The 15,902-nt window shown below is 38.9% G+C and overlaps 2 protein-coding genes across 2 annotated transcripts; both read left to right on the top strand.

The window, feature by feature from the left end:
• The first annotated feature begins 1,103 nt into the window (after positions 1-1,103).
• Positions 1,104-4,658, top strand: LOC144641608 (filamin-A-like). Its single transcript, XM_078500655.1, has 2 exons — positions 1,104-1,282; positions 4,023-4,658. Exons 1-2 carry the CDS (start codon positions 1,253-1,255, stop codon positions 4,482-4,484), a joined length of 492 nt encoding a protein of 163 aa, XP_078356781.1. The 5' UTR covers positions 1,104-1,252; the 3' UTR covers positions 4,485-4,658.
• A 1,708-nt stretch (positions 4,659-6,366) lies between these two features.
• Positions 6,367-13,411, top strand: LOC144641515 (trypsin-like). The gene is made up of 8 exons (XM_078500528.1): positions 6,367-6,499; positions 6,858-6,989; positions 7,781-8,022; positions 8,379-8,475; positions 9,260-9,331; positions 10,409-10,604; positions 11,809-11,958; positions 12,923-13,411. Exons 1-8 carry the CDS (start codon positions 6,445-6,447, stop codon positions 13,317-13,319), a joined length of 1,341 nt encoding a protein of 446 aa, XP_078356654.1. The 5' UTR covers positions 6,367-6,444; the 3' UTR covers positions 13,320-13,411.
• Positions 13,412-15,902: the final 2,491 nt, after the last annotated feature.

Genomic DNA, 15,902 nt, shown 5'->3' with positions numbered 1-15,902 from the left:
GTCGGTCAAGCGATAAATAAAGCTGGTGTTTTTGCCCTCTTTTAAATGTGGTTTTGTTTGATCGGTTTAATATGTGTTTTGACTTTGTTACTGGCGAAAGTCACATAGGAAATTACCACCCTATCGGTATTATCGAAATTTTGATCAATTTTGGGAAAATAGCTTTGATTTAAAATCAGATTGGATTTTAATTAATTTTCTTCATTTTATTTTTTTGTTTTTCCTTCCTAGTGAAGTTGGCACAATTAACAGAGTTTTAGTTTAATTTTGCATATTTCGCCACCTCGTTATTAGGTTCTACCTTATGGGTTTCTGGTTCTACTCAGTGCTTTACTATAAGGTTTTGTTTTAATTTCCTTCAGATTATAAATAATTCTGCGCACACTCAAGGCGTCTTTTATACTGGTTCATGATTTTTAGCCACAGTTGTCTCTTGTTTGGGTTGCTGCAGTGAATTTTCTGATCAAATTTTGGTCTTTTCGTATTTGGCTCAATATTTATTTTCAAGAAGCAAAAATTCCTGGATCTTTAATAAACCGCCAATTTTAATTTGCTAACCTTGGTCAAAATTGAAATATCCTCAAAAGCAACAATAATCAAGGTATATCTAGAGAGATTTTCAGATTTTTTTCTTCATTCAACAATTGTTGTTGCCTTTGTTTTCTCTGTTTTAAAAGTATGCTTCTTTCGAGGCGAAATAGCATGGTTTCCGTCGAATTCGATATAATTTTAAATTTAAGCCAATTTTGACAGACTAAATCTTGAAGATTCAAGTAATCAGCACTTAAAATAATGCTTTTACAAACCAGATGTTTGCAGCGTATACCTCGACCAATAACGAAACACACCAGAATTTGACGCTTTCCAAGTTTAATCAACAGCGATCTGGCAATTTGAAATTTTCGTGGGTTGGTTTACTCACGTCACCAGGATCCAGTAATCAAGAATCCTTGCCGCCGTGGAAAAATCAAGTATTCATTGCCCGACTGAATATTTAGGTCGAATACATTTCATTTCAGATCCGGAAGCGACAAATCACACCCACAAATTGCATTCACTTATCAATTTTAATTTGACAGTTTTAAATTGCTGTTGGCTCGGAACGTTTCAAAGTCCGCAATGTTTATACATTATATGTGTCAATGTGTTTTCTCAGGAATTATAATTTTTCTCGCAAGCTGTCAACTCGAAATTCTGCTGGACAATCAATCAAGAGCAAAGATTTCTTCCTCAAGCGCGCCTTGTCACACTAATGGCTTTCGCGCGTAAATTTATGCCCGTGGTAAGTCAAAACATTTTTTTTTGTCGTTGTTAGTTCAAAGACATAACCGTATAGAATATTCTTGGTCTGAAAATGCTAGTTTTAGCATACAAAAATAAGTATCTGCTTCGTTAAAGCATTGCTTAACCTCACAATGAGAACGGCTTCTTTGTAAAAGTAGTCAAATGTCGTCCAAGTTTTGACGAATTGGCTGACGTGCATAGACAAATTTACTGACTTAAGTCTCAAAGTTTGTATTGCAAATTTTAACAAGACTTGGTTTGTTTGGATTTAGGAATAATTTTCTACTAAATTAATTGCAAAGCAAAGGGCGGTCAAGTCTAGTCACGAACCTTATGAAGATTTTCTTGCTTTAAAATTGCCATTTTGGCGAAAAACAACATTTTCATTTTAAATATTCTAAAAAATTGTCTTCATTTCTTGACATGTAAGATATATTTATCACAAAAAAAGCGACTCGGGAATCTAACAAATACTTATAAATTCATCTAAGGTTGTTTTTCACAAGAAAATTGAAATTAAATGCCTCGACTTGTCGGCCACGCGACAAGAAATTAAAATAAGCTGTGGGTTTTTTCCACCCTGCACCTAGGTATATTTGTTTTGTAATTTTGTATTGTAGGTTTTTTTTGTGTAGACGTCTTACAGGATAGCCAGGTAAACGACGGTATCCATCACAGATTTAGTCTGTTTTTGCATTTCACTAATTGAAATGATAAGCTTTTACTTTTAGAGAAATTTATAGTTAAAGCTCTTAGTGGCAGCTGTACTAGTGGATAATTGGAGTCAACGACACTTCATGTTGTCGAACATGACGTGGTTGCAAGACTTCTGGGCGAACCAAAGTTTCATAAGAGTCTTCGCATTATTTTTTGTTTCAATTTGAGTTTTGACTCAGGTGAATCTTTTCAGTAATCTTTTCGATAATGTAACGAACGTTTTGAGAGTATTCTTATGTATGTGCTGAGAAAAAAGATCTCTGTTCTACTGGCTCACAACTGTCGTTAAAAAGTGGTTGGTGAAGCAAAATTTTACGATATTGGATTTTGACAGAATAATTGAAATTATCATTGCACGGCTGAGAGAAACAAGCGAGCCCACCATTGGATTTTGCCGAAAAAGATTAACGATGCTAAAAGTTTCACTGTTGTTGATAAGTTAGGACTCATAAAGGTTATAAAGTGAATGAAAATCAATAAAAATCAGAACTGCCAGAAGAAGTGTTGATGAACGTACCTAAAACAACATGGGCACTAAATTGCGCTCACGCCCATCAAATAAAGAAAAGATAAATCGAAATACTTTAAGCTAAAGTCACCTTAAGATTACATAATCAGTGCATAAGGAGTATCTATATATGGCAAAAAAACGATAAAAATTAAAGAAATAGTGAGACACTGATCATGACTAACTAAGGGACTGGTCAATAAGTACAGGGGGTGGGGGGGGTGGGCCGGAGCAGAAAGGGGGTGGGTCATCAGTTTTTGAGCCCTTGAAAAGGGGTGGGTTATGTAATTTTGATCTACACATAGGGGGTGGGTCATCTTATTTATTCACTAACTTTCAACTGTTATAGTTCCAAGAAAAGTTGTATTCATTAGTTTAAAAAATTGATAAATTTCTCCATGTGTCAGCAGTTTTAAATGAATTTCTAGCGATTTTTGAAGGCCCAAATATAAAAATTTTTCCGGGGGAGCATGCACCCTGACCCCCTAGAGGGCGCGTGATCATAACATCAGTTTTGCCTGTCTCTCACCTGCATAGATTCACGCTTGGCTTTAGGCCTTTTAATACCAGTAAACTCTTTGTAAAACACTTTGCATATATTATGAATGATGGACAGTGGTTGTAGTTTCTATAATTCATTATGAATTAATATTACAAACAGGTTCAGTTTTTTGCATATGTTTGTGTCTGAATTTCCCCATGGACTTTACACACAAATTTTTGGGAAACTTACAAAAGGCTGGTATAAAAAGTGATAAATTCATCCTTCTTTGGTGTGTTGAGAACAGCAGGGTCCATCAGAGAAAATGTATATGTAGGGAATTTCACTTTAAAAGCTGAAGTCAAATCAAAAACCTTCAACCCCTAACTGATAATTAAATAAATGATTGGTCACTTGATTTTTTTTAGCAAAGGGGGTGGGTCATGTAATTTTCAACCCCCTATCAGGGGTGGGTCAGTCAGTTTTGAGTCAGAAAGAAGGGGTGGGTCACAAATTTTCGAGCCACCACTTTTCCAATTGCTCCGGCCCACCCCCCCTGGTACTTATTGACCAGTCCCTAACGAACCGACATGCTGTCAAAACCCTCGTTGTGTTCATACTTAGTATTTATGTCTATCCGATATAAACAATGATCTCACTTGAACCTTTACTGGGATAATACTTTATATGCTTTTATAATATGAGGTATCGATGTTTGTGATAAAAACAAACGGCCACTTGCGGTCAAAGATCCTCAAATACGAAAGTCTTCTTTTAGTACAAAGTAGTCGTTATAAGCGGGAACAAGTTTCCTTTGGATTTGTTATATACGTAAAAATGTTCAGTTAATAATGTTTCCTGATATTGAAGTTCATTATATCGAGATTTTTATATACTTATAATAAACAGCCTAGAGTCTGTTGCAAAGAGTTAAATAATAAATCCGTTACAAAAGTATCCAGGGGTTTCCATTACCCTGTTAATAAATTAAGCAATCCTTCAGTCAATGGAATGAATATTTTTCTTTTGTAGCAATGTTTTGGCACTAATCGTGGCGCAAGAGATAAAAACGAATCCACGCAATGTTCGGTCAGCGGCGAAGGCTTAACCTTAGCAGTGGTCGGCGAACCAGCAAAGTTTATCCTGCGCACCTCGGGTCCAGACCTCCTCTTCTTAGAGCTCCAAATCACTCGAATCGTCAAGAAAGGAAACGAGACTCTCATTCATCTCTCAGAGCCAATCCCCGTCGAGTACGAATGCTTGGGAGAGAATCTTCATAGCGTGTGCTATTATCCTAAAGATGAGGGCGAATACCACGTGGCTGTCACGTGGAAGGGAACTCACGTGGCCGGAAGTCCATTTGTTGCAAAGGTCGTTGAAAGTGAGACAGTCAAGGCCAGTGTGAAACCTGAAGAGGCGGGAAACAAGGATGAAGTGTGGAAATTAAGAGATGACGTCAAGTCGTCAAGGCGACACAGGGGTAATAGAATCTGAAGACGCATGCGTGTTTTGGATTTCAATGTCGTTGTTGGAACATGTTTTCAGACAAAATATAATGACCATATGAACCATTAGTTTAAAAATTATATTTAATAATTATGACAACTAAACAACGAATGTAATAATCAGCTTCCTGCGACCAATAATATTAAAAGTATCTTGAATAAATTTTGCGCATGTTGTTATTTACTTTTTAACACTAATCTTTTCAGTTCCATGCTCGAAATGCTGGTTCTCCCAACTAATTGACCTACATTTCATTTAAAATTACTTGAGAAAATATTCCACTGGTTGATGTCTGCCTTTATACTTTAAATGCATTGAAATGGAAAGAAGAAATTACAATTTAATCACCCTTCGAAAAAATAACACTACAGGGGCCAGTTTAGTTTTACGATCCACATGAGTTTGCTAGAGGCAGATGGTCACTTTTGTTATATTTTTCACCAAAACAACCCTGTTGTGTGCTAACCTGGTACTTTCATGGCTTTATCGTGGTACTTTGTTTAAATTCAGCAGCTCGACAACAACAATGAAAACCTTTATCTAAACACGTTTTAAAATCAATTAACTGACATATTTGCCGTGTTGGATGCCTTATTAGAGGTCCAAGGAGTTAGTTGCTATTTTTATCTCGGGTAGATTTCTCCAGAGGGAAGGGTGACCATAGGCTACGTTTTAGAGAAGCAGATCAGTTCTCGTTATCTGTAGTTAAAGCAAAAACTTTATGTCGGTTTCTGTTCGAAATAATTTTAACTTAAGGTCTTGTTAATAGCAAGCAAGTAAAGATTTCAAAGAAAACGACAATTTTTTTATTTACAAAACATGTTTCAGTTGAATGAAATACAAAGCTATAGGTTGAATAATAAGTAGATTGCAAAATGCTAATTAAGAAAAAAATAGTAACAACAGAACGTGAAAATGTGAGAATTAAAAGGATAATTTTAGATTAACATGGTGTAGTTGATGATTAAGGCAAGGTTGTTCTTTATGAATATGAATAGCCTCCTTTATCTTAAATTGAAAGCTGGTAGAGGCGTGATCAAATATGAAAGCAATCTGTTAAACACAAGGAGCGACAACGTTCAGAATTCTGAAGATGTTTAACTAATTTTCTTAAAAAAATCAAAATCTTTTCGAAGAGACTGGGGACTGGGGACTGAAGCGAAGGTTGAGATGGAGCGCTTTCCATTTGTATGGAGAAACTTGTTGTTCCGGTGAAAAATTAAATGTAGCGGACCACCTGCAGAGGAATTCCGCTTTCCTGTTCCATTTTTCCTCGATGAAATACACGGCTGTTCCGGGGGGTGGGGGGGGGGGGGGGGTAAATCAAATGCAACGATCCTTTCCACTGGAAATTTTTCAAATCGTACACACTCGCCCCGTTCTATTTTGTGCTGTTCCATTTTAGGAGAATACTTTGGAAAGTTATTTTACAAAGCTGCTTCGCTAAAAGGGAAAAACAAGTTTTTCTATGGTCACGTGCTGGCATTTTGTTTCCAGCTGCTTGTTCCAAGACAGCTGAAGAAAACCTGTGTTAGCAATCGAAATGAAAAAGTGAACAGTTTCCAAACGTTTCCTTCACGGAACTTATACACCTGCAAAGGTGGTGAGCTTTTTTTCTTTAGATCAAAACAAAACAGAAACAAGACGCTCGTTTTTAAATGCGTATTAAAAATATTTATACGTGTTTCTACAGTACCATGCTTGTGCAGCTCGGTTATTTAATAACTCAGAGCTAAAACATTTAATTCATCTTAGATTTGAAGCAATGAACATTCCTGCAAGTACATTTGTAACCGTCGTTTTATTTGTTAAAAATAACGAAGAGCAAATACAGTATTTGATCAGCTCAGCCATTCATGTACTCCTTATATGTGTCTTATTTGGTGCATATTAGCAGAAGGATAGTTCAAGGCATTTTAATTTTTTTTTCACTACACGCGTGTTGGTCATGAAACTTTTACTTCTCATTGCTCTTGTGGCGGTGCTAGTTAACAACGTCTACGGTAAGACCCGAAACAATTGCTTGTACGTTTCGTTTCCGTTGCTTTTTTTGTGTGTGACTGTAAATTGACCTCCTAGCGCAGCAACATTGGCTACTCGACTTTTCTTCGTGACCTATGTGATATGTAGCTAACGTATAATGGCCACTAATTCAAGTTGTCTCTCATTATTGTGAGTTTGGCGAAGGGAAATTTCATAGGTGCCGCTACACTGCTTAACAACGTCCCCACGATCGATCGCACAATAGCCCGTTACTAGGGCTAAAGTCAGAGGCCCTTAACATTGCTTCCATCATGAACTTAGTTACTGTCTTATACGACTTACTATGTTGATTTTTCCTCTTACACACATTTATTTTAGGATTTTACTGCAATTTTGACCGTAGCCAATGTGAATTTGTTCAGCGGCGAGATGACAAGTTCGACTGGACAAGGAAAAGAGGTGGAACTTCTTCGGGTGGCACAGGACCAAATTCAGACGTGAATGGGAGAGGTATTAATTCCGAATAATAGGCTTCAGTAATGTACTCGTAATTCCCAGCGTAACTTCTATGACATATTCCTTTGATAATTGAAGCACGTTATATATTTGTACTGATCGACGGTGACGGAGTGGGCGAAAATGCCGGGAAGGGGTGATTTCAACCTTGAAACATGAGTAGAAGTATTAAGGTTTCTCGTGGTGTAGCAGACATTTGTAAGCTCCCCTATGAGGCCCTTGTTAAGCTTTAAGCCAGAACTACGGCCGTATCTGAAAATCTCAAATTGAATTGTTTCGCCATAGCAAACGCTGCTACCAAACAACAAGAACCTTTACAGCGCGCTAAATCTATGGCCAACAGATGCCTACAACTACGTACTGCACTCCTCCCCTCATCCCCTTAAAAGGAAAATGTAATTTTTGTTACCCACATAACACGGAATAGCTCACAGGAGCTTGTTAGAAAGTGTACGTGCATCGAAGATCGAATTGGAATTTGTAGTTTTGTGGAGGGAGGAAACGCGTGGAACCCTGAGAAAAACCCTCGGAGCAAGGACGAGAACCAACAAAAAAACTCCACCTACATATGACGCCAGGGCCAAATTCGAACCCAGGCCACATTGGTGGGAGGCGAGCGCGCTTATATCTGTGCCATCCCTACTCCACTGTGATTTGGAAACATATTAGATGCCCGTCAAATACCCGGGTTGTGTTAATACACGAGTTTTATTTCAAAATTAGGTAGGAGTAACATGCTTACGTGGTCATTTGTGGTCATTTGAGGGTATTTGATATTTTTGCAGGTTATTACATGTACATAGAAGCGTCTCGAAAGAGGAAAGGTGATGACGCCAAGTTAGAGATTAAACCTGCTTTGACGCCTGGGAAGACCTGTATGTCATTTTTCTACCACATGCGAGGAGGATACGGCCAAATGGGAAGACTTCGCGTGCTGATAAATGGAAATCAAGTTTTCGAGAAAAGTGGAAATCAAGGAAACAATTGGCTCAAAGCACAGATCACTTTCGACGAGCGTGCTTCTTCGGTAAAAAGCATTAAAATGTTTTCATCCAAACTTATGGATAATTTGTACTTAGTTATCTCCGAATTTAAAGCCTTCTTCTATATTGCTACTGTACTTGTTCTTCCCATACGTCGCTTTCTTATTTCAAGCGGCCATAGCATTCCCCCTCTGATTAGCTACAAGCCGGAACGATTACATTCTAGCTTATTTTCTATACGATCTTTCTGTTCCTGATAAAATTTATATCTCTCAAAACTATGTGCCTTTTATGTTCACAGAAAAGTGGTCACGTGGCCAACTGTTGGAAAAAGGTCTATTTAACAAAGTCACTTTGAAACAAACGATTCACATCATGCTAATTTTAATATTACTGACAGATTGTCTTTGAAGGCATTGTTGGTCGAGGCCATCAGTCAGATATCGCAATCGACGAAGTCAAGATAAAGAATTGCGGACAAGGAGGCGGTGACGGATGTAGGTCACTGTACTTTATATTTTGTTCTTACATCAAGGTGCTACTCTGTTGAAAGCTTGCACATTCATCGCTTTCTACTATTTAATATTATTACCGTATTTACTCGAATAAGCGCCGATCTCGAATAAGCGCCGCAATTGGGACAAGAATGTTAATAAGCGCCGCCCCCGAATAAGCGCCGCAGTCCTGATGCGGCGCTTATTTCACGAGCTTTATTGAACTAAAAATTGGCACTACAAAGCAACTCTAAAACATTCTTGAACATTCATTTCATCAGGAGTAGCCTACAAAAATCTCCGGAAAGCCTGTTTGCGATGTTTTGCAGTTCAAAGTGACTGTTTTGCCGCTCGCCCATTAGTTTTTCTATTCAACATTTAGTTCTGTGAATGCTGTGAACGCCGCAAACATTGCCCGGGCAGCTAGCACCACTTTTGTCTCAGCAAGAGACAAATACTGACAATCAAAAGACGTTTTTACAATTACTGTAAAAGATAAGATTTTGTGCCGTCCAATTTTTAAATAAGCTCCGCCCTCAAATAAGCGCCGCACTTGAGGCGCGAAAAATTTAATAAGCGCCGCGGCGCTTATTCGAGTAAATACGTTGATTGTCTTTAATGCGGACGCTTTTTCCGGTCCCGACGGTTGCGTATAAAAGAGATTTGTCCGTATTTCAGCTTCAGATTAAAATGATTAGGGATTAGAAGCTGATTGTTTTAGCTCATGAAGCAGCTATGGAGAGATTATTCCACTAACCCAAACCAATCTCACACCCTTTATCTCCAGCAACAGCAGAACCCCCTCCTCCTCAGCCAGGCACCGTCGCACCACCCCCACAGACACCGGCTCCCCCAGCAGGTACGTAGTACGCAGCATTAGTTTCTGTATGGTGAAACCGTAACACGGTTTCAACTTAAAGCGACTATGTCACGGATTTTACCAGATTTTTGAAAGCCAAAATTTATATTTGTGTCGCAGGAAACCTAAAAATAAGAGTTCATTTTTATTAAAAATTGCTATATTAGAGCACTGAAACTGTTAACGGGCATCTTTGGCTGCGGATGGCTCGGATGGAAACGGATTGCAATTTGAAAAAGTTGAGCTAACGTTTTCAAGTTGTTTCTGTGTGTCATAAAAAAATCGATATTTTTAGCCGTAGGTTGATTTCTATCCAGAAATTAAGGTTATATGTTCCTTAAGTTGTTTAAAGATAACGTTTTTTTATGGGTTAAGTTGCCTACCACTTAATTCAGAACAGTTTAGACCAAAAATCTGCGAAATCCCTGTGACATAGCTCCTTTAAACAAGACGAGGGCTGAGAAACAACCAGCGCATTTTCTGCGATAGTTAATGATAAAATGTGTTTCATTTTTGCTAGGATATCTGCTTAATACAACATAAGCAAGTAATGTCATTTTTTTCGCCAATGATGTATTTATTTTCACGATATTTTAAAGCAAGCTTGGTTTGCAGGACACTTGAGTCCACAACGTACCATTACTGTACAGACTGGTTCTCATATGATAGCCCGATCGTTTCTATCGCATCGATCGTTTGCAAATACTGAGACGACCGTAGGCGATCGAAGCGATTGGAGGCGATCAGGGGTTCCCATATGATCGTCCCGATCGCCTGGTATGAGCGATGACCTACTAAAAACAATCATTTTAGCCCTAGATCCAACACAATGGCAGCTCAGTTCAAATAATCGCCCCGATCGCAAGAAAAGTTTTTGAAGTGACAGAGGCAATAAAAACGATCGGGGCGCTTATATGAGAACCAGGCTTAAAGAGTACAAATTGCATTTCGCATCCAAAAGGTGTGAATTGTTGAAGGTGCCATCCCTTTTATAACAGAATTGCGTGTTTAAAGGAGATCGAGGAATAGGAGGCAGCCTCCTTATTGCTCCAGTGCTAATAAAGTTTTTTCCTGCAGGTGGCTGTGGCTTTCGCCCTTCCACTCGAATTGTCGGAGGTGCAGATGCTCCCCGGGGAGCCTGGCCCTGGCAGGCGATGCTGAGATGGTCTCCCACTGGATCTGTATTCTGTGGCGGCTCCTTGGTAGCTCCTCAATGGGTAGTCACGGCCAGTCACTGTGTCAAAGGTAGCGAAGCAGGTTCCATATACATTCGGTAAGAATTCAAAACGCAAGTCTTTAAGTTCCGCAAAGAGCGCATGCCATATAAGATGAGGCTTGAATCACGGGAGAATGTACAGAAATTGTATATTTACCCTGCCAGCTTCGAAACCGCGTGGCTATTTCTTTTAATCTTAATAACGTTTTATCAGCAGTACTCAGACAATTTTGGCACATAAACAAATAAACCAAAGAAAAAGCCGGAGAGATGTGAAATGTGGCTGGGACCCTTAAAGGAACCTAGTCAGCCACGCTTTTGTTTTTGTTTACATACGAGAATTTCGGTATTATTTTTTTACCGGAGCGCGACTGAGGGAAAGTGATTACTGTGAAACTGGTAAAAGTGATTAAACAGATTTCAATGATATTTCGCTTCGCCATACCGTTTTCATAATTTCGATAACATCGAAAATGGCGGACTCTGACTAGGATCCTCTAAGTTGAACTGATAAATTTCACTCTAAACAAACAAAAAATGATAGAATAACCCCAGGGGGGTACTTGCAGTATACATGACGGGGGAGTCCGACGGAGCTTCATATTGCGAACCCAAAAAAATACATGAGCCTGAAATTTTACACCCAAAAAAATACCTGACATCAAAATTTTCTACCCCAAAAAGTACAAGACCTAGCACCTCTATACTGATTTATTCAATAAAACAGACTTTAAGACCTAAAAAAATATGACAGATCTCTTGACCCAAAAAAATACAGAGGGTGTAAATTTTCAACCGAAAAAAATACGTCGGACCTCCCCGTCATGTATACTGCAAGTACCCCCCCTGGGAGAATAACTAGTCAAAAATAAGCGCCGATAATTTGAAAAAGCATTTGTGGCAGTTTAAGACCACAGCAAAGCGAAAGCACATAGACGAGGATTTATGTTCAACGTGCGAAATGACAGAATGAGAAAATGGCGAAGGCTGACTAGAATCCTTTAGGTTTTTTTAAAAAACTTTTATTAGCCTATTTACAATTTCCCGCTTTGTAAAGTTCAAGTGGTCAATTTTCAGTTGTTTTACATCTATTTATATTTCTAGCTCTCGTCTTTCACCGCCAAAAAGATAGTTCCCTCGCAAATGTTATCGATAAATGGGGTTAAAATAAAGAAAATTAAAATAAGAGGGATGAAACTAAGTGTTTTAAAATTTGCTTTGTCAAATTTGTGACATATTCTTTAACTTTCTTTCCGTGGAGACTTGGCGCTCACAAACAGTCAGAAATGACAGGAACCGAACAGGACTTTACAGCAACCAAGGTGATCATGCACCCATCCTATCACAAACCCATCGGCATGAGCCACGACATTGCTCTCCTAAAGCTGGACAGACCGGCCGTGATTACAAAGTAAGTTCTCCTTATGATACAGTCTTTCATAGGAAACTTTGATGCTTTATTTTATATATTTCACTGAAAAGTTGTTTTTCATAGGTTTATACTTAAAAAGAAGCGTCCGTAAATTCGCTAATAAACACTATCAAACGCTATTTTATTTGAAAATGAAACAAAATCGTCAACCTAGGTATTAACTTGATTTATAAAAGTCACAAATCCGACAGCGGATTATTTAGAAAGTTAAAATAAAATATGTCTTTTCCATTCTAAATCTTATAAAAAAACATAAAGTGTGTACATAACGTGTATTATGCACCGTACAGAAGTTGTCCTATATGAGTCGAAAAAATACATTCAGTTTGCAAAACTATTTCGGTGCTCTTTATGGCGAGTAAAATTTGATATAAATCTAGACATAAAAGAAGCATCAAAGGCTTTCCCCGGATAATGAGTCCATTGAATCATGAAACAATTGCAAATAACTACGTTGAATAGTTCACGTGGGAGTGTCACGGTGCCCGGGGCCGGTTAGCAGCTCTCGCAAAGTGTAACATGAATGGCTTGCTACCCTTTGAGAGAACAAAGAACAGAAACAATGGCCCTACCCAAAAACAATAGCAACTGACATAGCTTGACATACCTGAGTACAAGTGGAATTACAAGCTTGCAATAACTTCTCAACTACTGTCACAGTATGTTCCAATAGACCAACTGTTCGTATTCTCGTTATTGGACTGGAACTAGCTTGCAATGGAGGCTAATGCGGGGAATCTTTTCAAATGCAAATGACATGAAGCTCTTTTTAATGATATTCCCTCGCATGAGCCTCCATTGTAAATTAGTTCCAGGCCAGTACCGAGAATACGAATATGGCCTAATTGAAATAAGTTAGGAACCTTGCTAAATGTTAATATTTTTGTACCTGGTAACACTTATAATTCGTGTGTTAAATTGGAATGTTTTTCAACCTTGTTAGGCTCGCGAACCTCGTTTGCCTTCCTCAAGCTGTTCCGGCTCCAGTTGAGGGTACGAAATGTTGGATCACAGGCTGGGGCAGAACATCTTCAGTTGGAGGTTCTAGCGGGAAGGTTCTGCAGCAGGCGTCAGTGCCGATTGTAGGACGAAACCGATGTGAATTTGCTTACCTTGGACAGATCCACGACTCCATGATTTGCGCCGGTTTGGACCGAGGCGGCATTGATTCCTGTCAGGGGGATAGTGGGGGACCGATGGTGTGTGAGACTGGTGGGAGATATTACCTCCAGGGTGTAACAAGCTGGGGTCGCGGCTGCGCTCGGCCTAACAAGTATGGTGTCTATGCTAAAGTTACATACCTGCTGGACTGGCTGAACCAGGAGATGGCAACGAATTGATTTACATATTGTCTTATTCAGCTCCTACTTGTAGCAGATACCGTCAGTTTACTGTTACTACAATGGGTGTTGAAATAAAAACGTGAAAAGCATCTTGTTGGTTTTTTTTATTATTGTAATAATTTAATATTTACTTGAATTTTCGTATTTTTGTCAAGTTGTCATTGGAAAATACAGTGTTGTCTCAAAGCAGGCAGCACTCGGTACAGTTATTTAAATTTTGGCGTTCATAAGCAGGTCGATACTTTGCGCGAGCGAGTAACAACAGCGCCGGAAAAATCACATGACAACATCACCCAAACAATAGAAAGACTGAGTAGCCTTTGACTGGCATACTGAATGAATTTATTTGTCAAAACAGAATAAGAAGCATCAAGATTTAAACAAAAAAACAAACATTAAGATGAAGAAATAAAATCGTAATGTTATTTTATTGCGAGGCCTTTCCTGTTACTTGACAGTCCGCGGTTTGTGGTTCTCTGACCAATCAGGAGACAGTACGTGTTTATGGCGTGTGTGAAAGATTAGTGATCTGGGCCGGGTTGTTCGAGCGCCGAATTAACACTTACCGATGCAGGACTAAAAGTTAATCGAGTGTTCCTTTTCTCTTATAGAAAAGTGTTTTTAATGCTTACGGTTTTGTGGAGTTTGAAATAATTCGACGGCAAAACTGAACGGAGGAAAACATAAACAGAAAATCTCACTGAAAAGTTGAAAAGCTCAAATCAAAATTCGCGCTTATCCTGAATTAGCTTAATCGTGCTTTGAACAACCCGGTTAGGCTGCTACATGCGGTCCTTCCTACTATCGTCATCATCCTGTGTTTAGCTATCTTGTCGCTAGATAGTAAATATTCCCACCGCCTCCCCAGTCACAGACCCTCGGACTGTCATTGTGTCTTTTTTTTTCGTCTTAAGTCTTTTCTAAACGTGGCGGAATTTTGAGTTCTACAAAAAACAGCAAAGAAACCACTATTCGTTCATCACCAATAAGCAATACCAGAAAAATCAAATATTAACTTCATTCGTAATGAGCGGAAACGTATCGACGACAAATGTTCCACAAAAACGACCGCCGCAAAACATCAACCATGTTCGACGACGTCATCCGTCTTAACGGGTATCCTGAAAGCACTATAGACAAAACTAAGCACTCCCAGAACCATCAGAAAAACCCTCGACCTCTCAATATAGAATGGTCGTACTTGAAGACCCCATATGTCTCCGAACGTCTCAACTACAAGATCACTAACATTTTCCGGAAAGAAGGTATACCAGTACGGGTCGCACACAAGGCATACACCCTCAGACGAGCTCTCTCTCAGAACAACACGGAACGGACATGCACGAGGGCCAACTGCTCTATCTCCAGCACCAAATTGTGCTTATTACGCAACGCTGTTTATCAAATCACGTGTAACAGTTGCAACCAATACTACATCAAGAGCACTACACGCCTTATCCATGATCGAGTAAGAGAACACCTGAACAATGACAACTCCTCTGTTAAGAAACACATTTCAAAGTGCCAAAACAAAGTCCACACAGGCATCGAAATTAAGACCAATTTACTTGAAAACGACCCCGCAAATCTACGACTGTTCGAGCTTTTTACATACGAAACTACAAACCTGCACTTAACTCCTGAGAGGAATGCAGCGAATTCGCTGACCTTTTATTCTAATAAGGGACCGGTCATTATTTATCAGGAGGGGAGGGCCACTAAATCTTCGAAGAAGTGGGCTCAAAAAATGTGACCCTCCTGCAAATTGGAGACAACAAAAATGTGACCCTCCCCAAATTGGAGTCTAAAAATTTTTGACCCTCCCCTTTGAATTTACACATACGCAAACAGCTTCCTGATGTTGTAAAATCCATTGGTTTGCAGTTCATTTTATTTTCTGGTTGTCTTTTGTTTGTTCTAATTAAAATCGGTGTTAAGGGTGAGTTTGGAATAAGCGTAGCTGTGTGCCCTCTAGTGTGGCCTTGTATTCTCCCCCGGGAAATTTTGCGGAATATCGAGTCCCCTTAGATCTGTTCTCCGCGATTCTGAGCAACAATGTGGCCCTTCCAGAACGCCATTTAGATCACTGTTCATCGTTTCGCACTATAAAAAGTAGGTAACTAAATAAATTTTGAAACTAAAAAGTAGCGATATATTATGATATAATGATTTGGGACGATCCTTGATAAAGTATGCTTTAACTTCGTGGCTTCAAAATGAACTGTTTAATTAAAAATCATTTTAATGCTGGAAGAAATTGTTTCTGTGTAGATTTCATCTGATTGCATGAGTCTCAAGCGTGAGGTCCAAAAAGCCTTGACTCAAACAGCTGTTTTACATAACACAAGCAAGTTTAGGGGGGGGGGGGGAGGGTACGGGGGCATGCTCTCCCGGGAAAAATTGTTTTTGTTACGTCTTCTAAAATCACAAGAAATTAACTCAAAACTTTCAAAAATAATAAAAAGTGATCAATTTATACCACTGAAAAACACCTGTTATCAAAGGTATACACTATTAAGCATTGAATACCTATTGCAACTTACTAGTAAAATAGGCAATATTGACAAAATGTTTGACTAT

This window comes from Oculina patagonica, chromosome 2, assembly GCF_052425735.1.
Source record: "Oculina patagonica isolate OP01 chromosome 2, crgOcupat, whole genome shotgun sequence".
NCBI classification, from domain to species: Eukaryota; Metazoa; Cnidaria; class Anthozoa; order Scleractinia; family Oculinidae; genus Oculina; species Oculina patagonica.
Note: the sequence above shows the minus strand (reverse complement) of the source record. Positions and strands in the feature narration are given on the sequence as shown.